Raw genomic sequence first — 24,008 nt, 5'->3', positions numbered from 1 at the left:
GTTCATGTAGACACACACATCCACCACACTCACACACCCACTACCCTGCGGCCTATGGGAGCTCTGTCACAGCGCAGACTGGCCACCGTCCTCTCCTCCTCCTTCCTTTTTTTCCCCCGCTCTTTTTTTTTTCGCTCGCTGTACTCCCCTCCCCCCACTTCCTCTCCAGAGTGACAAGGTGCTCAGCTGTCTGAAGGCTCCTGCTCCTCCTCTCTCATCTTCTCACTCCTCATCCTGCTCAACTCTCTTTTTTGACTTATGACTTATTTCGGTATATATGTTACAGTATTTCACAACATTGCAAATCTCATTAAATATTAAAGAATGGAAGAGAGATCAGGAGTTGTTTGCAATTTTGCACAGGTCTACACTTTACTGTTGGGTGTACCATTGCATTGGAGGTCATAGTAAATAAATATGAAACACTATAGATACTAAAGAAGGAAAAAACAGTGGCTTAAATGTCCAGTGTGAAAGATTTGGGGAGATTCAGCAGTGAGGACTGCAGATATCAACCAGTTGAAATTTCTCCTGGTTAGAATTCAAACTGTGTTAATCATTCAGGAGGTTTTCACTGGGAGCCGAATTAATAACAGAGGTCTCTTTTCTTCCAAAACAAACAGACCTAGTGATTTTAACTGGTAAAAGCACTGACTAAAGCAGCATCATGTTACAAATGGATGTTTCTTCTAGCCTGCTTGGCACCAGTCAGATTTCGGTCTGAGTTGGCAACACATTCTCATCAAAAGTTGTCACATATTTACGCTTTGCAGTGAACTTCCGTGTCTACATATTATGCTTTAGGTATCGCTCTGTGTCTGCTGTTGATGTTCTGGGATTGGGCTACCGTGATGTCAACAAATGCACATGATGGGTAGATGGATGGTTAGGATTAGGCAACAAAGGCATGTAGTTAGGTGTAGAAAAAAAAAATCACATTTAGACAAGAAGCCAACACTGGACTCCTGAACAAAAGTCCAGGGTTTGTTTGATCCATCCACCACCCCTCCTGCCTGCACTATAGGGACCTTTGCTCTCCTATTATTATATCATTACCAGTAGCGTTTCAACCTGACACCATTCAGCAGCATATCATGTGGACGCAACAGGTTCTGTCCAGCGGCGTATAATAGCACCACGAACAAGTCTGTTTGGCTGTGTTCTCAGCTGATGTCATCTAGCAGCAAATGATGTGAACACAAATGGTAGCTTTTGGTTTCAGGATCTTACAATAAAAACTCTGCAAAAGCAGCAGCATTGGACGATTTTGGAATGAGAAAGGGCTGAGGGTGGAGTTTTTCTTCTATAAACACCAGTCAGAACCAGTTAACAACACTCTCATTTGTATGTAATCTTCTGCCTCAACTCCCAATCAATTACTTTGCCCCTCAGACAAATGAGATTAATCGGAGTGTAATTCATCCTTGAGCCAAAAGCAGCTGCTAACAAGCCACACAGAGCGAGACCTGAGCCGGCCGAATGTGACGACAGAGGGAGATAAGGAGGGAGCGATAATGATCCGGTTACAGCGAGTGCTGAAAGGTGTGACAGGTCAGAGCAGCAGCCAGACTCCCAGACTGCAGCGAGCTGCGTTTCCAGCAGCAGGTCACTTCAATTCGGCTCGACTCTCACTCCAGCCTGATGTTTTGTGAACTAAAAATGTCGGCGTGCAGCTACGTTCTGTGGACTATAATTGGGGTGCAGACTTGAATGAACAAGGAAATAATGTACATCGAGTGCTGCTGGACAGAGCAGCAAGTGTCAACAAACCCCGCCCACACGGAAACAGATTTAGAGTCTAGGTACCTGTGCGTATGTGTCACTTTTGGTTTTAAAGGTACTATACCGAGTGTTTTTGGTGGAAATTCGGCTTTATCCGGAGGCTTGAGAAGATCACTGTATGGCCCATCCTGGTCACTGTGCCTCTCTGTCCGTCTGTCTGTCAGTTCTTCTACCTCGATGCTGCTGCATTGCGGCGACAGCAATTGAGCCCAGTCATCATCACTGGCGTGTTGTTCCCGCTGGGAGCTGAATTGTCAGGAGAAGCGGCTCACAGCCGTCTCTCTGCCCTACCAGGGTGAAATGCATGCAGATAAGCACACACCACCCACACACAGACAAAGTACACACTTACAGTACATGAGAACATGGAGATAGTGAAACACAGGAGTACACATATTCACACATTTTCTATCATCATCTATCATGTATGGAAACATATGCACACAAAGAATCCTCTGCAATCAATCAAACAAGCGAATAAAAGTCATCTTCTTCACTGCTGTGTTTACACACACACACACGGAGGACACACAGAGAGAGAGGGAGTCACACACATTCTGTTATCAATATTCACAGGTCTTTTCATCCAAAATAAAAGGAAACCCTTCTTTGTGTTACTCCAAGTCAAGAACATCCTCAGTGCTAAATTTGGCTTTTTCTCCCTCAGTATTATAAATCTGCGTCCACCTTCATCATCCCAGCAGTCGGCTTGTTAGACTCTGTGATGGATGATCCCATCTGATCCAATGAGATCAGTTTAAAGCCCATGTAGGCGTCCTCTTTTGTCTTCTTGCCTAAATAAACAGCCCCATGAAGGCTCCTCTGTCTGGTTCGTTCACACCATTTAGCAACATAAAGCCAGGGCTGATATAGTGTCATTTGCAGCAAATACTATCAGCTGTTTTGCAGAGATTCCCATCAGGTGGAGAAACAAGTTGTGCTCTGGTTGTTGCTGCTTGTCTCCTCGATTGTTTGAGGTAAAAAGCAGCTAAGTGGTCATTAAAACCAGCGAAGCATACGACATTGAATACAATTAAAATAATAACTCCGCCTGTCTGACTCTCTTCTAGTGGCCATTAAAAAGTGAAGGAAAGTGAAGACAGTTAAAGGGATAGTTTGGGATTTTTTAACTGGGGTTGGAGAGGGTTCTTATCCATAGTCAGTGTATTATATACAGTAAATGACGGCTGAAACAAACTCCAGTTTGGAGAAAAGTACTGAGTCTTTTCTTTTTATCCCTCTTTTTACTTTTACTGAACTGCATTTAAGAGAGAAATATTGAAATTTTTACTTCCCTACATTTATCTGACAACTTTAGTTACGAGTTACTTTACAAATTAATTTGTTTGCATTAAAAAAAAAAGAGTTTATAAAATATGATGTTTTGTTATCAATGAAACAACCCAACAGTTTGTACAAGTACAGCTGAAATAATAAGCGGATTAATCAATTCACCGGATGACAGAAAAATAATTGGCAACTATTTTGATAACATGAGTCATTTTCTTATTTCCCTTTTTTTAAAAAAAAATGTTTTGACTTTTTTGGTGTTGTAATTATTTCAGTAATTAGGTCTTTTTTGGCACAAGATGGCAGTTAAATTGATTTCTTCATGCGTAACACACTGGGTTTAATTTACCTGTTTATTAACAAGAACATGTAGATTCACAGCTTCTTCTGTACAGTGAACTGAAATTCAAATGCAGATGTCAAGGCTGAACACAGGCCCCTTTGCTTCTTATTCATCCAGAGTGATCGCACCAATAACTTGTGTCACTGCAGGCTCAGGGAGCGTGGAGACTGTTGACAGGTTGTCAATAAGGCAGTCATTGCAAGCGAGCAACTGGTGTGTGTGTTTTTTGTGCGTGCGTGCGTGCGTGCATGCATGTGTGTGTGTGTGTGGGCGCCTCATGGATCAGGAAGCTAGAGACAGACAGACAGAGAGAGGCAGGCTTGGATAAGTTCATGTGAATCATGTTCGCACCTCAAATCAGAAGACAGGGTTGACAACGGCGCCGTTTGTTTCTGTTATCAGCCTGTCTGCTCTCGGGCAGTGACTCTGACATGGAAGAGAACGGTTTCTCCATGATATTCAGGTTTTGTTGTGTCAAGTGCTCGAGGCATGAGGATGTTTCTGATGCAAAAAACCCACAATAACAGAAGCTGCAAGATGTTTGGAGTTATATTTATTGAGGAATAACCAACTTCTGCAGATAGTTGGTAGGGCTGACCCTTTAAAGTCAGAGATTTGAATCATCAGTCAGAGACCCCTTAGTTAAGTGAGATAGACAGATTTTTTTTTTGCTAATCTGTGTGCTGTGCAGCGTATTTCTGGGGACGTTTTGATCCCCAGACTTTTGCTGTGGAGTTAAATGTTAATCTATCCTAAAACCAGCAGAAAGCCAAAGCAAAGAGGTTAAAATGCTGGTTATCTTGCTTCGTTCTAGCTGCAGCACGAGCTGAAGACTTGAGCGGGCTTTGCCACCCTCTGCTGTGGTGGTATATGTTGCTCAGATGATTATGCTGTTTTTCTGTTTGGTTCTTTATGCAAAATACTTCAGTAGTCTAATAATGCTGCCAAATGAGCTAATTTACTGGACACTGGAAATCTAATGAGAGTGAAAGAAAGGGCGAGAAGTAATATCAATGAGTTTACTGATGAATAATAACTCATTATCATGCCCTTTGTCTTCTCACTTCCTCATTATCTATTCCCCTCACACTCCCCTGCCATTCCTCTCTCCTCTCTTCTTTCTTCCACGGCTTTCTTTTCCTCCCTCCAGGTCTGATCGTGTACCTGGGGATGATGGTCGGGGCCTTCGTGTGGGGCGGCTTGGCCGATCGGATCGGCCGACGGCAGACCCTCCTCATCTCCCTCTCCATCAATAGCGTGTTTGCCTTCTTCTCGTCCTTCGTCCAGGGCTACGTCTCCTTCCTCTTCTGCCGCCTGGCCTCTGGTGTGGGGTAAGTAGACAGATGAGTCACACAGGCAGAGCTGGAAATGAGACAGTCACGACCACGGTGGCACATCAGTCGACCTGACAAGAGGAGCAATGCCATATGTCAGAGGACAGAAAGAAATACTGTTCTCATATTGCTGCTTAATGAAATCCATCCTCAGATACCTGGACGTCTGTAAAGGTTCACTACGTTTCAGGAGCTATTTTGCAGTGAGGTGTTGGGATGTGCTTTTGGATCAGTCGTTTGCAACTGGTCCAGCCACTGGGTCCAGATTTCTCCCTCATCATTATTTCAAAGTCTGCACATAAGAGAAAGTACCACATTGACATCATGTAAAAACATGTGGGCTTAAAATTTAAAAAAAAAAAAAATCCTATTGCAAGAATTAAGTGCAAACCTCATGCTCTACAGCAGTAAACTCTACGTCAAAATAAAAGCTTTGTTCTGCAAATTCCCTTTACTAAAGTAAATAAGGTGTGCTTTTCACAAACTTGACATGGTCACGAGTGAATTGTGGTCCATTCAGAATGGACCTGCGAGCCACCAGTTGGGAACCACTGGCCTGTTCATTATGGATGTTGCTGCCATTTGCAGTGTGGTAAACTTTTTTCATATCGAGTCATTGTTTTGACAGTCTCTGTCCCTGTTTGACTGCAGAGCTCTGAATGTGTTCCTGCCATTAGTTCCCATCAGTCGGACTGTAAATTGTTGCGATGGAACATGTCCTGAGGCTATAAAGATTGTGCCATTGATTGCAGTCAGCTGGGATTTTATTGCTGTTTTTTTAAAGACTTAAATCTTTATTCTTAACCAACTACAAGGCTGCTCAATTGTCTTTTATATCTCACACTCTCCTGCTGCTTTTTCTTAAATCCCTCTCTTTTAAGTCAGCATTTTTCTTTCTGCTTTTCACTCCTCCCTCTGTTTGTTGTATAGTTTTCTTTCAACTCTTTTCTTTCTTTACAAAATTGCCTAATTCCTTTTTTTCCCTCTATTTACAACCTTTTTAAATTACCATTGTTATCTGTGTTGCTGTTGCCTTCCTTCTTCGCTTTCTCCTCTTTCTTATCTCACCCACCATTTGCTTCTCCTCCTTTTGGATCCCGCTTTTAATTGTCTTTCTCTTTTAATTGCTTCCTCCCTCTTTACTCCACAGTATTGGCGGCTCCATCCCCATCGTGTTTTCCTATTACTCTGAGTTCCTGGCCCAGGAGAAGCGAGGAGAGCATCTGAGCTGGCTCTGCATGTTCTGGATGATCGGCGGTATCTACGCCTCCGCCATGGCCTGGGCCATCATCCCACACTACGGTGAGGAAAACAAACAGATCAGTCAGTCAGGAAATCATTGTCTCAGGCAATATGTGCGCCTGTTTGTTCATGTGTGAGTCAGTTAGATAAACAGCCTGCCATTTTAACCATCTCCAAATGTGGAGATAAGATGCCGTGGTTCTTTCTGTTTGACAGTGTTAAGTAACTAAGTAGATCAGCACAAATACTGTAGGCTGCTTGTGTACAATTTTGAGGTATTTGTACTTGACAAAATATATGAAAAAAACAAAAGGCAAGGCATGTTTATTTATGCAGCACATTTTGGCAACAAGGCGATTCAAAGTGCTTTACATAACACATTAAAAGCAACAAGACAAAGTGCAAAAGAAATGCACTATTAAAGGACATTTAAATACAATTACAAATGCCATTAAAGACCTAGAGAACTGAAAAAACAAGACAAAGACAAGTATAAAAAACAAGATAAAAACTTACAGTGCAGTGTGAGAAATGCATAAATATTTGATACAAAAAAAAGCAGGGGGTGCAGCCAGGGGTGTCCGAACTTTTTGGAAAATACATGTCAGCTGGCTGCTTCTCGCATTTAATGGGTTATTAAAATAATTTAAAAAAATCACAAATAAACAAGAAAAATGCAACAGTTTAATCTTTCAGTGAAAATGCCTCTCTGTCCTCTGACTTCTCTCCCCTCTCTCTCTTTCTCCTCATTTAGGCTGGAGTTTCCAGATGGGCTCGGCCTATCAGTTCCACAGCTGGCGTGTCTTTGTGTTGGTGTGTGCCTTTCCCTCTGTGGCGGCCATCTCTGCCCTCACCACCATGCCCGAAAGCCCCCGTTTCTACCTGGAGGTCAGCCTGTCAGCTCTCGCCACACTCAGACCTTAGGGAAATATAATTTAAATATATTTTGACTTCTCCGTTGCATAAACAGCCTTGAAAACAGAAAGCATCCGTGCACTTGCAAAGTGGAAGATGCCATGTGGCAGACAAAGTGCTGCTTAGACACTTTTCCAGAATATTCTGAATAAATAAATAAATGAATAAATATGTGCATATATACATCAAAGATTGGGGTAAACAGCAAGACAATGCCAGATACACAAAGCACTGCTGAAGTTTTTTATTCCTATGTAGTGTATTTTACATAATGACACACTAAAAGGTAATCTGAAAAGTTGGAGATTAAATGCAAGATTTTTAAGATGATTGCATGATAACATTTTGCTGTTATTGGCTGTTGAATTTTATTTTTTAACAGATAAAGATCCTAACAATATTTAAGAAATCAATATCTCCATATGTGTGTTTTATAGCATTGTCACATTACATATAGAAATATGCATGCACATTCAAACCAATGAGGGCAGGTGCTTAGCCAAAAGTAAGCAGATATGAAAAAAAATGAATGTCTGTCACACTACTGGTGTAATAAATAAGTGGACATAGGAGCCATGCAGTATGCAAGCGATTCATTTTATTTTATCCTCACATCACATCACTCACATCAAGTGTGTTACAATTAAAAATTGAATCAAAACACAACTTTAGTACCAAATATCGTACTAGAGTAGATAGAGGCTTCACAACCTGTAGCAGACTGTAAAGAGGTGTTTAAAATATTGAGCTTGACTTAACATGTACATTTGTTTCTCTCCTGCAGAATGGGAAACATGACGAGGCGTGGATGATTCTGAAGCAGGTCCATGACACCAACATGAGGGCCAAGGGTTACCCAGAGAGGGTCTTCTCTGTAAGTCACACTCGAGAATCTTATGTCTGTATGTAAGAAGGCGCACTCTTCACACAGTGCGTGTGTGTCTGTCTGCAGGCTAATACAATGCAGCAGGTTTCTGAGCTCTTTGCTGCATAAATTTGCATATTAATGAAGTTAAAACAGATTTTCTGTAAATGCTTTGAGCCACACAGTTCATATTAATGCTTAAATGAAATATTGTGAAGAAAAAGCTTTATAACCTCTGCTTACCCTATTAACATGTGACATTAATTATCAGAACTGTCCATGTTTAATACATCATATTATAATGGTTAGGCATTTAGATCAGGTGCTTCTTATTATAAGATTATAAGCTTTCGTTGTCTCACGTGTGCCTTAATGGGAGAAACTTATTTGCCAGCTGATGTAAATATGCTTTTAATATGTCCTGATATTTTATATGACATTGAATAATGATATGGAAAGGACATTAATTCTACTGAGCATCTGTGATATTTTAAAGTGCAGGTTTGCGTGTGTGTGCGCATATTACCCCACATCTTTTTTTAACAACTTCTGTGCGTAATGAAGATCTTTTGACTGAAACCCTGTCGAAAAAAAGTTATTGCGAAGTATGTTAAAGAGGAGCACATTCAACAATCATTAAATTAAATCTAAATATTGAATGCTTGTGCTGTTTTTTTGTAGGTTACCACCATTAAAACAGTGAAGCAGATGGATGAGCTGGTGAACTTGGGCGATGGAGCCGCCTGGCATCAGAAATGGAGGATCAAGCTCATTACACTTTTCCATCAGGTGACAGTCTTGTTTTTTTTTTTTTGATTAATTTTACTGTGTAACAAAGCAACACACTGGGGGCAGATCAGAACTGGTAATCTGTGGATGTTTGCAAAGCTGCATGCTTGATTACACCGTCAGAATTAAACCTGACTCGTGTAAATTTAAAATTTTACCCTTAAACTTGAAGAAATACTTCACCTATGCTCGTTTGTATACATACATTTTTCAGTCCATATTATGTTGAATATATGAAAAAAAATCTTTTCTTGCATGCCTTCACAGTGTAGAAAAATCCCGAAATAAAAAACATTGTTGACGAATTGGAAGAATGGGGTTGTGTTTGACAAAAGCAAAAAATATTGCAAAACATCAACAGAACAACAGTATAATCCAGCTGGATTCTTTGTTCACCCTGGAGGCATGCAAGAAAAAAAAAGTTTTCACAAATTCAGCATGACACAAATATGCAAATATGATCGTTTTGTGAAGAATGCCTTTAATAAATGTGGATACAAGCCACAGTTGTGTGAAAGATAAATAGGAAAATGTGTTGTTGCTCGTCTCGGGCCTGTGTCCACATACAGTCTTTTTTCTGAGTTACGAGAGCAAATGAAATCTTCCCCAAAATGTGAACTATTCTTTTAAAACAGGGTGCGTTATCACCAAATATTGTGAGGAAAATTCAAAGCATGAAAGCATCACACATAGATATTATAATCAAGGGAATAAGTGTTTTATTTTAATCAGTGTTGCATAAAATATCATTTTTAACTGCATTTTAAGGAAAACACAAAGCTCAGTGAAACTTCCCATCACTGCTCAGCTCAGGCTTTATTTATATGACGACACTCTTTGTGTTTGAGGACGGTGTGTATTCAGTGACAGGATGTGTTTGTCTCTCAGTTTTTGATGCCGAGGCTGTCTCAGTGTGTTTGCTCTGTGGCTGGAAAGGGATTCTGGGACATGGTGTTTATTTCTTGCAGTTGATGGAAAAGAAACTTGTTTTCAGACATCCTGGTGTATGTTTACTTTTAATCTGACTGGTCTATATTTTTTCCCCTCTGTGTTTCCACTGTGTGTCTGTGTCCATGTGTGTGTTCTTTCAGGTGTGGAGTAACTTCCAGACCGTTTTCTCCCCCGAGTATCGCCGCACCACCTACATGATGATGGCTGTGTGGTTCTCGATGTCCTTCAGGTGAGAGGAGGTTAAAGAACGTTCAGTGATTGAATGTAACTAACTGTGTTTACTCAAGTACGATACTTAAGTACATATTTGAGGTACTTTTACTTTACTTGAGTCTTTTTGTTTCATACCACTTTATTCTTTTACTCCATTTTACTACATTAATCTGATGGTTGTAGTTACTGTACAGATTAAGACTATACAATTAAAAACATAAGAGTTTATAAAATATGATTTTTGTTATAAATTAAACTACTCAGCAGTTTATACAAGTGCAGCTGAAATGTTTTGTCACCTTACAATGAGCTGTTTATATCCACAAAGGTAGCAGGTCCTCATTTATTGAGATCCCCATGTTGCACCACCATGCACAGTAGCAAAGAAGGGACAAACAAATTTTTAAAAAATCAGTGTTTGTTGCAGAGGGGCTTCTAACTATGGTGGATGACCTGAAAACGCAAGTGATCCTATCTAGAGTCTGTGGGTTGTTTGTTGTTCGGGGCTACTGAAGAAACATAGCGATACTACATGGTTGACTCCTTGGACCTGCTCCCTGTGTAGATATAAATGGTTCATTCAAAGGTAACGAAAACACAACAATTCTCATTATCCAATAATGAACTAAAGAAAAACACACTTATTATATTGAACTGTGCCAATATATCCTGCTAAACCTGCACGGGACCTTTAAACAGCTAAATAGGTAGACAAGAATTTTAGTATTTTGTCTTTTTCAGTATGAAGAAAACTTAATCACTGATGTTGCTGTGGTCATTGTCACGTTATCAGTTATCTTATGGAAATAATCATCCTCATTCTCACTTTCACCACTCGCTGTAATACACTCAGTGTTATTTTCCTTGTCTTGATAGAATCTTAATTTTTGGGGAACCAAAGGCAGAAAAAATTACCACATTTAGTATTGTTTGAGTTTTGGTTGAATTTTGTAGTTTCCGTAATTTTGTACCCGATTTTCTGTACAACAAAACAAGACTGAATCAGGAAATTTTGTCACAAAGTAGAACAGCTATCCAAAGGTTTAATTATTGTAATAACTCAGTTTTGACCAACATTGTAGTGACTGTGTAAACCTTTGTAGTGCAGAGACGTTACAAATACAGTTTTTGTGTGTCCCTTGCACACAACAACTGAGGCATCCTGTCTTCTCTGTAGATTTGTCTTTTTTGTGACAGCAGCACTCTAACTTTCTCTCTCTTCTCCTCCGTCTCTTCCTCGTCCAGCTACTACGGTCTGACAGTGTGGTTCCCCGACATGATCAAGTACCTGCAGAAGCAGGAGTACGCCTCACGCACCAAGGTTTTCGTTAAGGAGAAAGTGGAACATGTCACCTTTAACTTCACCCTGGAAAACCAGGTCCACCGCCAGGGAGAATACTTCAACGACAAGTGAGTCAGCTGCATCCCCTCGTTAGTGTTGGCCTGTCAAATGAGGGCAAACTCATTTTGAATCAGATTACAGTGAGTCAGGTGCCTTTTATTCCAAGGGTATTTTAATGCCTCTGTGCTGATGATAGAGTCCGTCTGGTCCATTCTCTTGAATGAGATATCTAAAGAACGCCTCAAGGGAATTTCTTCAGATTTAGCACAAACATCCATTTGGATTCGAGGATGAACTGATGAGAATTTGATGGTCATCGGTCAAGGGTCAAGGTCCCTGTGAACTCTTCTTACTTAGTTTTGTTCTCAAAAACACAGTGAGAGATTTTTTTTTTAATTTGCCACAAAGATTCACTTGGTTTTAAGGATAAGCTGACTAGATTTTGGTGGTCATAGGTCAAAGGTTAAGGTCACTGTGACCTTGCATCCATCTCAATCTTGCAAACATGTTATCTCATAAACACCTTGAGGGCATTTCTTCAAATTCACTTGGACTTAAGGTTGAACTGATCACATTTTGGTGGTCAAAGATCAAAGGTGAAAGTCACTGTGGCCTCTTCTGTCATATTCTAGTGAATGTAGTATCTTAAGAATCTTAAATTCGGCACAAACATTTGAGCAGACTCAAGGATGAACCGATTATTTTTTTGGGGTGTTCAAAGTTCAAGGCCCCAGTGACCTTGTATTTGTGTCATTCTTGTGAAAGTGATGTGTCAAAAACACTTAGAGGGAATATTTTTAATTTTGACACAAATGTTCACTTGGACTAAATGATGAGTTTATCAGAATTAGGTATTCAAAGGTCACTGTGACTCTGCACCGCCTCATTCCTGTGAATGCAATATCTGAAGAGTGACTTCTCATATTTGGCACAAATGTCCACGTGAACTTATTAGTATCTAGTGGCCAGTGGTCAAGTGCATCATGATGTCATACAACATGTTTTTGGACATAACGTAATCATTTATAGCCTTAAACTTCACACAAATTTCTAATCGACTATAATGATGAAGTTCTGATATTTTATGTGTAAGAGGTCAAAGGTCAGCTGTGACATCATAATGTTATGCAGATACAGATATAAACTGTAAGTGCAACTTGACTGGTGCGCAGAGGCATACAACCACGTGGCTGTTATTCTAGTTTTATATTTAATCTCCAATATTTGGTTGATTAATACATTCATAAAGTGTTCATACTTTGTGCAGGATGACAACAAATCAGGTGAAAATATGAATGAGGCTTCAGCAAAATATTCTTTTCTGAGCTTTGCTTCGATTGGACGAAAGCCCTGCAGACTTGTTCATGTTTAACAAGCCTGGCTGTGATGTTTCCTTTGACCTTGCCTTTTCAACCTCGACTCTGCATGTGATTTCAGTTGTTAAAATTCATTTTCTCACTCTGTCTTGCATCTTCTTCTTTTCTGCCTGGGCTCCCCTCTCCTACGCTCCATCTCTTCGTTGCCTCCATTTCTTGATTCCCTGTGTGCGATTGCTTGAAGGTTTATGAACCTGAAAATGAGATCTATGGTGTTTGAGGACTCGCTGTTTGAGGAGTGTTACTTTGAGGACATCACCTCCAGCAACACCTTCTTCAAGAACTGCACCTTCATTGCGACACTCTTCTACAACACAGGTAGGACACACACACACACACACACACACACACACACACACTGTATATTGGTTAATAAGAAGGTGGTGAAGCTTGAAATCTCACAATTATATTTTTTCAACATTTCCAAAATATGAAGTTTTGTTCAAATCTGTAATGGAAAACCACCTACTTTCAGTGAATAGAGATAGCAAAGTTGAATCATCAATTATGAGTGAAACATTTTTCTGCAATGTTTATCAGGCTTTGACTTCAAGTCACACCTTAAAAAAGATGAATAAACTATATTTTGAAAATCTGAATATGGTGTAAGCTGTGCATCAAACCTCCACTGGACCACTGCTAAAAAAACAAGTATGAGCTGTGAATGTGGTCTTGTCTTCCTCTCCCCGTCCTTATTCTCTGTCTGCTATTTATAGTGCTTATAACTAGAGCTACTGGCACAGTTTCACTCCTCTGTGTTTGCTGTCAAATGCAATGATAGTAAGAGTTTGTGTGAGGTTTTTGTTGTGCTTTAGTATCATGATTAAAAATGGAATTAAGACAATGTTCATATATTGCACCTGGACATAGTTAACTCATGCAATCCTTTTATCAATAGCCCTGACCATCTTTTTGTATCTTATAATACTCAGTTTTAATGGACTCAGTATTTTTCCTCCTGACATTCAAAAGAGCAGCAAAAAACTGTCAAAATGGCTCAATTACTTTCCCTTTCCTTCTCAAATGGCTTACTGGCTCTACACCAAATGCAGTATTGCAGAGCTTCAATGTCTCCTAGCAACCTGGACTGAGTCCTCCATCATTTCAGCTTTAAAATTGCGAAGCTGTCTCTCATCTCAAGTTATAAGATCGATTTTTCTCCACTGAAATGAAAACATAAGATGTCACATTTACACACTCGTCATCTGGCAGTGAATGGTTGTATATACCTGTACCTGATTCTTTCTGTGCTATTCATGATGCCTTCACACTTTAATTAATATATTTAATTTTATACAAATTGTTTTCTTTTTCAGGGTTTAATACCCTTGCTTGTGTTTTCAATAAGCATTCAAAGCATTAAAGTATTTTTTTTAAAAATCTTCAAGTTTTGGAGTGGATTTTTCTAGAAAAAAAATTTGAATAATTTTTTTCTTAAAATTTATTTTTAAGTTTGGAAGGCATGTTTTCTATTAAAAATTCATTTTTTTCTTTTAAAATAGAAAACTGATTTTTGGCAATTTAGAAAAAATGCATTTTTATTCTTTTTAATTATTTTAATGATTTTAAAAAATGTATTCTCCTTTTTTTAATGCCCAAATAACATTGCATATCATAGCCAGAGACTGTAAAAGCAGAAGTAAGGAAAAGCATTGTCACAAAGCAGCAGCACAGCAATTCTGACATTTATTGTGTGTTCCCAAAAAGGGAGCTCATGTAAAAAGTGTTAAACAGTTTGTTGACATTGCTTTTCCTTGTACATTCATTCTGATCCTGCTGTGATGCTTTCATGATATTAAAATGTTGTTCATCTAACTTAACTTCTTGCAGGTGATTCACCTTTAAAGCCTTTGCTGTAGGGGATTACAAATTGAAAATGTATTAAAATTGAAGAGTTACAAAAAGATCAATAATCACTATTGTCCCGTTTCCTCCCTACAATGTCAACGGGTTTACTAATCAACCCTCTCAACTCTACTGTCTTTCTGTCTCCTGTCTCGCCTTCCTCCACACCCCCTCCCTCCTCCTCCTTTCTCCCCAGATCTATTCAAGTACAGGTTGGTCAACTGCAAGCTAATCAACAGCACTTTCTTGCACAACAAAGAGGGCTGCCTGCTCAGTGATGTGAGCGATGAGAACAATGCCTACATGGTCTACTTCGTCAGTTTCCTGGGCACCTTGGCTGTGTTGCCAGGCAACATCGTCTCCGCGTTGCTCATGGACAAGATTGGACGACTGAGGATGCTAGGTAATATGAGCACAGGGCCACACAACTCTGCACAATGTGCACAAAAGTCATAGAGCCAGTAAATATCAGTAAAAGTTGTGGAAAACATGAAAAATTGTTGTGTATAATGAATTAAATTACATAAATGTGACATAAAGGTGAATTTATTTTCAGTCGTCGATGATCATGTAGCTTTAATATGCATCAACGTGTGACAAAGTTTTGGTCATGCTTTTGTTTATTTGGTATTCAGGAAAGTTTCTTTACTTTCTCCCTGCATTCTGTCTCTGCCTTTATATATACACGCTAGGCATGTCATGTAATTTTTAAGCACTTTTTTCCCAAGGGAAGGGCATCCAACTTTAAATGGCTCTTTTTTGTTTTTATCTTAGTGTTGGTCTAAAAAAATGCCTTGTTTTCTTTTTTTTTTTAAAAATGGCGATTTAAAAAAAAAAAAAAAAAAAATGTGTGGCCATTTTTAAAAAAATATATATATTTTTAAAGAAAATCACAGGTTTGGATGGCATGTTTTATTTACAAAATATTCAGCTATTTCTGAAATATATTTGGCAAAATTTATAGAAAACTGCAAAGATTTTGGCAAATTAATAATATATATTGTATTTATTTAGTATTTATTTGATTGTTAAGAAAACAGCTTTGTAATACATGTTTTCTTTAAAAATCGCCAAAATTACATGGCTTATAATAGCTAGAAACTGTAAAAACAGAACTTGTTGGAATTTCAATTTCTGAAGATTGATTAAAAACATCATTGGCTACACTGAAATTACGTTGGGAACCACAGCTGTAGATGATAGTACCTCAATCCAGGACTGAGAGAAAAATTGCTTCCATAACTCAATTCAGGAACTGGAAACAGGCCTGATTTTAAAAGCCTAATTTCTACCCTTAGATTATCAATGACTCTTTGACATGTACTCTTGCAATTGATGAAGCCCCTCAAAAAATTTTGTTTTGTGGGTATTTTGGGGGTTTGGGGTACAACAGCTAACAACAGCCCTTTCTTCATCCATCACTCTTTCCCTCAACCTTTCTTTTCTCCCATCCACCTCCAGCGGGCTCCAGTGTCATCTCTTGCATCAGCTGTTTCTTCCTGTCCTTTGGAAACAGCGAGTCGGCCATGATTGCTCTGCTCTGCCTGTTCGGGGGAATCAGCATCGCTTCCTGGAACGCCCTGGATGTGCTGACCGTCGAGCTCTACCCCTCTGACAAGAGGTAGGCAATTTAGGCATGCCCCGAAATCTCCTTGACACCGTGTAGACACGGTCATTGGTGCTGAATGACGTGTCAAATGATGTCATAAGAGTTGCCCTACAATGATTGGTTGGCTTGCAGGGATGGACGACATTGTGGGGTGAAATCATTGGTGGTGCATGTGATTCAAAGCACTTAGCTGTCTTGTTGCCACCTAATGGTTTTAGTAAGGCTTTCTCTTAATTTTTGTACATTAAATAGCTGGGGTATGTAAATTCTATTTGCATGTATAATTTAAACCTAATATAAGATGACACAGGAGTATTTGTGGGTAACATGATTGAAAAATGCTGCCAGAGCAAGAACATGTATCATTTGTGTTGCTCCTTTGAATCCGGTATGAGAGCATCTCTTCATTTTACACCATGTGGCTCCACCCTGTGGTTATATAGAGTCCCTGCAGTCTTTGAAATGAATGATGTGCAGATTAAATTCAGAAACTCACTTTTAAACCTAATCTAAAAGGCTGTATTTGGGATACAAAGTTAAAAAAAGCAAAAAAGAATTTTCTGTTGCTCTGTAATTCCACCAGCTTTCTTATTTGGTTGTTTTTATTACTTCTTAAACTAGGCTTGGGGGATGTGTAATATTTCATACCTTACTGAATGGGTAAGGTGTATACAGGAAAAAAAAATTTACAGTGTTGGTTTAATATGTTATCAACAGACTATAACCTGTCACTGTGCTCTTTATCTTTCCCCTCTCTTTTCTCAGAACCACGGCATTCGGCTTCCTCAACGCCCTCTGTAAATTAGCAGCCGTTTTAGGCATAAGCATCTTTACCTCCTTCGTTGGTATCACCAAGGCGGTCCCCATCCTCTTTGCCTCGGGGGCGCTGGCGGCGGGCAGTTTTCTGGCCCTCAAACTACCAGAAACGCGGGGTCAGGTGCTGCAATAGTGTGGCGCCAACAACTTTCCCCAGGGGTGGGGGGGTGGGGGGGCTGCAGAAGAGTTTTCACCACACTGTGAATGAGCAGCTCAAGAGCCCTTCAAATCCTTCCCTCTAACCCTCCTCTCTCATAATGATAGAGTTTGTGCACATAACACAGAAGAGAGACGCAGATCTGCTGTAAATATTTGGGATTGGTGATTATTTGACAGATAGTGACGCTGTGACAAACAATTGGAAAGCCTGAAGAAATGCTGAGCTGAGACAAATTGCTGATGAGGTCAAAATAACATTAAAGGGACAGTATGGGTTTTATTGGAGTGGGGTTGCATGAGGTACTTATCCATAGTCAATGTGTTACATACAGTTAATGTCAGTCTGCACGCCCCCAGTTTGGAGATTCAGTCTGGAGTCTGACATGGAAGTAAAGCAGTGCACTGCTGTGGAGGGGAGCAGCAACAACATGCATTTTAACCCTCTAAAAACAATATTAAAAAAAATCACAATCAGTTCAAGAATATTTTCACAGCATTACCCTTCCGTCAGACAGCCTGTTTTGATGGTAAAGACCTTAACAGCTTAAATTTCCCACCTACGTTCTCGTCAAAACCACCAGACTTTATTGAAAAAAACTAATTTAAGCTCGCTGAGCACAGGAGGCTCTGGTCTGCTGCTGCCTCGATCAGTTAGATATTTTGTGTTATGGTGTGACTTTGGTGAATCTGAACTAACACTTTCAAACGGCAAAGTCACATAATAACACAAACCAGCAATCATACAAGGTGCTTGAGGTGCCTGAAGTACAGGAATTTGATATGTACCCAATGGTAGATTTAAGAAGCCGGCATCCATCCAGAAACAATTCAAAATTACAACATGCAATCATAAAAGGCAAAACACAATGTACCATCACAAAAATGTGCTCAGATGCTTTGCAATCAACAGAAGATTGAGATAAGGTCAAAAATCACATCATGACAATAAATAAATAAAATAGATATGTGCAACTATTGCTCTGACTAGTTCAAATGGACAAATGTAGCTGGTACAAAACTATTCCTGTATCATTTAGGAAGTGAAGTCCTCTGATACCTTGACAATCATACATTTGTTAACTTGGTCCCTGTGAAAGCACTTGAATCTAATTGAATGTCTTTACGAGGCAGGGGATGCAGTGGACCAGCTGCTCCTGTGTTCGGGATTGTTAAATCACTGTTTCTTTTAATGGAATCTGGCTATAAAGGGAGCAGTATAACGGCTCAATTTTACCGTGGGAAAAGTAAATGCTGTCTGACATTTTTCATTCAAACCTTCATTTCAGACTCGGGAAATCAATTGAGCGAAACCCTCCTTTACAATGATGCCGACCAAAAACAGAGACATTAAAAAGAATCAAACAAACAAATAGATATTGAAATATTCCCCTCTCTCTCCCCCTTTCACGCTATAGCTGTCCTATCTAAAAAAGGCAAAAAGCCCCCCGAAAAATCTTATAAGCAAATAACAATAATGATTGCGGTGTAAAATAGCAGAAACTTTAAATAGAGGATTATAAACAGAGTAACATAAATAAAAAAATAAAAATACACAAATAAACACCACGGTAAAACAGTGAAAAAAAGCAATATAGTATGCACTTAAACTAATATTGTTTTTTTTATTTTTTTTAAGGTGGTTAAAATATATTTTGCCGACTCCAGCCTGCTTCCCCAAATTAGGGATGTGCTTAACGCCATTCGCTGTTTGTAATACTCGGACTATGGATTAGTACTTCAAACAACCCCACTTCTCAAAATCTGAACTTTCCCTGTTCAGAGAGAGCTTGACATTTAATAGATTTAGTCGGCCCGCGCATTAAAAGTACATACACCTGGGGTTGGAGGTCAGGTGACGGGGGCTCTTGATAATGAGCCATGCAAATAGACTCATAGAAATGACCACTAGCCATTGTTGCAGAGTTCTCTGTAGTCACCTCCATTCTTCTGAGCAAACTCACCTGTCAAGTCTTGAGTACTTTGCCATTGTTGGACATCAAAAATGCAACATCTTATGCCTTGATTTGAAGCATTTTTGACTTTGCGGGGTAAAACCAAGACACACCTCTCTTGGCTTTCTCTTCAACAAAGACCCGTCCTCATTCTTTATCTCCTGAGGTCTTGTGTTGGTGTACAGACTAACTGCCATTTTATAGATAGAACATTCCAGGTTTGCTTTTGTTATTGTTAGAATGTGACAAGGAGATCAATCGAGCCCCTTCTCCCTTTAAAAACATTGTTTCCGATCACCTCCGCAACAGCCATGAGGTCATTACGATCTGTTAATGGATATGCCAAGTGAAGATTTTGGGCTGTCATGATCACCATTTCATCACAAAGTTAAAGTGTACATTCAAAGCACAACCATTCGCCAGTGTGGATGTCCCTAACATTTTCTTGACTTGGTGAAAATGTTCAGAATCTCACACTCAATCACCATTTTTTCAATCACACTGTATATTCCTTTGTAAGAAATGCCTTTTTAGTACCTCCCCTCCCAGGCTTACAGTATGTTTGTGTCTTATGATATATGTTTTGGAGGGTGTTATGCATGTCACAAAGTATGTATGTAAATTTATGACAATTGAGAGTACATCGTGTAAAACAGCACTCTGGACAAGTTGCATTTGCTCATTGGTTAGTCTAGCTTACATCAATATTTTTGACATTTGCTCCCCACAAAAGACAGCACAGTGCTTTTATTCTGGTAGCAGTGATGTAGTGAAAGATGATGAACCTTATACCACACTCTGCTGAATGGTTTTAAAATGAAAATATTCCTTTATCAGGGATAGTTTGGATTTTTTTAAAGTGGGGTTTTATGTACTAATTATATTTAGCCACCTAATAAAAATTCCACCTAAAAATTCAATACCAGACACTATATTTAGAATATTTTTACTGCTTTTTTCAAATGTCAGGCAACGATTTCGAATGACAATTTAAGCCGTTACATTGCTCTCTTAAAAGCCAGACTCCATTGAGAAAAAACAGTGATTTAACATCCTGCTGAACACAGGAGCTACTGGTTGACCACTGCCTCTAATAGTTAGTTTCTTGTGTTATTGCAGGACTTTTGCATTTAAAGGGGTTAGTTGGGATTCACTAAAGTCACACAATAACACAAACTACCTAATTGTCAAAGTCACGGTACATGCGCAGCTCCTGTGTTCAGTGAGGTAAAATTACTGTTTTTGTCAATGGAGTCTGATGGTTTTGACAAAAGCATAGATGAGGAACTGAGGCAGTTAACAGCTTCCCTGTTTGAACACGCTGTCTGTCAGAAAGATAAGGCAGTGAAAATACTCTCAGTATAGTATACACTTAAAATGATATATATATATATATATATATATATGTATATATATATATATATATATATATATATATATATATATATATATATATATATATATATATATATATATATATATATATATATATATATTTATGTTAGAACTTTTTGAGGTGGCTAAAATCCACCTCGCTTCTCCAAACTGGAGGTGCACTGACTGACATTTACTGTATGCAATACTTAGACTATGGATAAGAACCTTGCAACCCCACATTTTTAAAAATCCAAACTATCCCTTTAAATTGTACACATGTAGAAATAAAGCAGGTAATCACAAAGGAGAGAAAAGAATACACAAAAAGTCTTTTAGTTTCGATGGTTTCAGTGCAGGGGTGTGTTAGAGTTGACAGACTATAATCTAATTGTTTGTGTGAACTGAATGTTTATATTAATGTGAGCGTGCTTCTTAGTGCAATATTGAACCTCTGTGCAATATTGAGATTTAACTTTCTTTTTTTAATGTCTTTTACCATTTCATATTTTGCAAATATTATTCTGATTTGTGAAAGGTGTTTTATATTGATAAGTGAACATGCTGTGATAGCATACTGGACATACTTAACCTGTTTTTTTTTGCTCCTGGATTAAGACAGGCTTAAAGATCAGCGTTAGGCATCAGTGAAATAAATACTGAAAAAGTTGGAAAATTCTACATGCAAAGTGAAAAAAGGGAAAAAAAGAGTTGTTCCATTTTAAATCTTTCTAATTTGGGATGTCCTTGGAGCACAAACACTGACAAATTGAACAGGTAGTCCCTTCAGGATTTCATGCAAATTCAGCCAATCCCGTGAGTTCTGCGCAGCCTCACAATTTTGTTCAATCACAGCAGCTTTACGGCATATTTGACTCATTTAATTGTACAGCTGCAAACAATGTATTGATCCGCTCAGCGACTCTTCTTCTCTCTCTTTTTATACTGTATGCTGTGCCTGTCACACACATGGTGACAGGGAAACTGTTAGCAGCACAAGGTTAATTTAACCCAGTGTTTATTAACAGGTATTGATGACTGAGTCGAGCCATTTTGGTGTCCTGTAAGCAGCACTATAACGAGAATGCAATTGTTCCCCACCCTGATTTTTTTACAATCTGGTCAGTCTGTTTCATCTTTGTTGACCTCGCTGTTACTAAATATTGCAATTTGCATTGCAAAGTTTTAGAAAAGCTGCTGCAAAATCAGGTGTTTCAGGCAGCAACAATCAGTCTGCAAAATCCTGGAGGGACTGAACAGAGAAGATCAATTGCAGTTGAAAAGGATTATTCTGCTCATTAGTGTATGGATTTTGAATGCACTGGGACCTTGTGTTTACTCGTGCTTTATCATACAAATGTAGCTTGATATAACATGAGATTCAACGTAGAGAACTCACTGCCAAGGGCTGACTGTCATATATCCCACATCGGTTACAGCACAGAGTCTTGATGAAAACTATTGCCACATTCCCCCGATCTAGAAAAGCATGGGTGATATGTTCACAATTGCATGGTAAAAGAGAAACAATCATTAACATGTCAGATTAACAAAAAAAAGAAAAGTTTTCGTCCAAACTGCCATTTTGTAGGATAGCAGCCATATGTAGACTCAAGACAGTTGAATAAATAGACAACCCATTGCACTAAATGTACACTCTTGTACATGCACAATTGTGAATGCCTTGCGTTCTTCAAGACACAATCTGACTCAGCCTTGCTAGAGATTTAATGAAGAACACAGTGGGCGTTTAGCAAGAGCACAAAGACCAAAATCTACCAAATGACAAGATTGTGGAGTGCAGTTGTGAACATAGGTGCTTCGAGCTTTGATGACCTGCCCCTTACATTTCACTCCCTCCGTCTATCACTGAGTACGTTTACATGCACAAAATAGCTAATTTTTTGCCTTTATTGTGAAAAAGACAATATTCCTACAACACCATTTACATGGTTAATGTAAATGAATATTCTACTAATACTTTGGTTTACATGCAGCAGTGCATACTCTGGGTGACGTCATTTATCACATCAAAATATATAGAAATAGAACAGCTGGAGCCACTTGTCATTTTGCTACTTTGCATCAAAATAGGATTTTGTCACAGTTTCCTTCTGGCCACGGACTTGTTGGACTCCCTCTTTCATTCTTCAAGCACCTTCTTCTGCATATTTCTCTACCCCAGCCTTGCAAGCTGTTTGCGAGTTGGTTTGGGTACAACGTATCCATGACAACACACAGAGCTGACTGCCAAAGGCTGTGTGTCGCAAACTGCAGTAAAAAACTATTGCAATTGAGATTCCAAATTGGCTGTTTATATGCCTAAAGATGCTCCTAGAACGTAAGTTATACTGGCATGTCCCACACTATAATCACAAAATGCTAAATTTGGAAAACATTTGGAATATTTCAACGAAATATGCTGTTTACATGATCCACATTAATATCAGAATATTGTCATATTCGGAATAATAGGGGAATATTGGTGTGCATGTAACCGTAGCCACTGATCTAACTCCAAATTTGACATGCGACCCATTATCTATGAGTGTGCCATGCCTCTCATTAATTATTGCCAAATATTTTGTATGGCCTGAGTTTACACATTACACCATCGATTCTCTGTTATATGAACATATGTAAATAAAAGTACTTATAATGTAACTATTAAGATAGCTCTTGAAACCTTTTGACCCCTGGAAATATACTGCAGTCAAGTCTTTGTAGGTTTTCAGCTACTGATCACGTGAAACAAAAACACCTGGATTTGTGACGGTTGTGATAACATGTCTCTAAGAGTCCAAGTGGCTTTGTTTTTAAACTGCAAGAAATGATGGCTTCACAAGTCAAACCGGCCAGCAAGTCAGACCACAAAATTCGCCCTCTTTAAAGCACACTGATAGTATATAAATGCACATTAACTGTACAAACATAAAAGCTAAGCGTCAGCAGTCCTTCTCTCTGTATGTTGTCCTGTATCACCCATGGAAATTAAAAAACAACGATGTCAAGATAACAGTTGTATTCGTTTAACATGGAATGCTGTTAAAGCGCTAACCTGTCTCAGTGACTCCGTTCAGGCTCCGTCCAAGTTAAAAATTGTCTCTCGTAGATACATATCTTAGCTTATGTTACAGGGTTTTTTTGTATAATGAACTTGTTGCCTGAGCAACAGTCAATCGTGAGTGCAAAAAGTTAACAAAGCAATAAGTGTTTGGGTATTTGTCTCTTATTCTCTTCTTTGAAGCTATTGGGAATTGGAGCACATTACTATATGCTGGCCTTGTCCACTAAAATGCTGAGTGTTGGCTTAATGATGACACGGCTGACATTCGTGTGTACTCTCTGAAACAACCCTAAGTCTTGAGGCTTTTGTCAATAAGATTGCATTGCCATTAATTAAATGTATCAAAGAATTTATCACCTTTGTCATTGTACTGTGCTGTAGAAACTGTAGTTGATTGTAAGTATAGAAACTGTTTGTGGAACCATGAATATATATATATTAAAAAAAAAAGTTTAAAAAAAGAAGTGTAAATGAACAATGCTGTATGTTGTCTTTGATTTTGTGTATTTTGTAAATGAGAATGAAATATAAGTAAATACATCAATGTTAAATAACGGTTATGAATCATAGTTAGCCTAAATGTGACAACATCAGTTCTGTTAAAAGGTGTGTGAGATTTTTTTGTTATTTTTTTCTCATTGTTGATTTTTGATTGGGTTTGCACTATACAGCGCAACTGACCCTCTGGAATCACAATGGATAACAAAGAACCATGAAGAATAAACAAAACTTATGAAAAGTCAA

General features: G+C 38.7%; 1 protein-coding gene across 1 annotated transcript in view; it reads left to right on the top strand.

Annotated features, from left to right (window-relative positions):
- sv2a (synaptic vesicle glycoprotein 2A) overlaps positions 1 to 24,008 on the top strand; it is a 56,514-nt gene extending 32,506 nt beyond the window's left edge. The window contains exons 3-13 of the mRNA XM_042489865.2: positions 4,566 to 4,746; positions 5,900 to 6,051; positions 6,746 to 6,879; positions 7,691 to 7,780; positions 8,453 to 8,560; positions 9,652 to 9,740; positions 10,970 to 11,134; positions 12,627 to 12,760; positions 14,484 to 14,690; positions 15,749 to 15,908; positions 16,662 to 24,008. Of these exons, the coding sequence (XP_042345799.1) occupies positions 4,566 to 4,746; positions 5,900 to 6,051; positions 6,746 to 6,879; positions 7,691 to 7,780; positions 8,453 to 8,560; positions 9,652 to 9,740; positions 10,970 to 11,134; positions 12,627 to 12,760; positions 14,484 to 14,690; positions 15,749 to 15,908; positions 16,662 to 16,845 (1,604 nt within the window). The 3' untranslated portion in view covers positions 16,846 to 24,008. The remainder of the gene's footprint in view (positions 1 to 4,565; positions 4,747 to 5,899; positions 6,052 to 6,745; positions 6,880 to 7,690; positions 7,781 to 8,452; positions 8,561 to 9,651; positions 9,741 to 10,969; positions 11,135 to 12,626; positions 12,761 to 14,483; positions 14,691 to 15,748; positions 15,909 to 16,661) is intronic.

Source organism: Plectropomus leopardus, chromosome 11 (genome assembly GCF_026936395.1).
Source record: "Plectropomus leopardus strain MGB_pleo_1.0 chromosome 11, ASM2693639v1, whole genome shotgun sequence".
NCBI lineage: Eukaryota > Metazoa > Chordata > Actinopteri > Perciformes > Serranidae > Plectropomus > Plectropomus leopardus.
The sequence above is the reverse complement of the archived record's forward strand: the minus strand, read 5'-3'. Positions and strand labels throughout refer to the sequence as shown.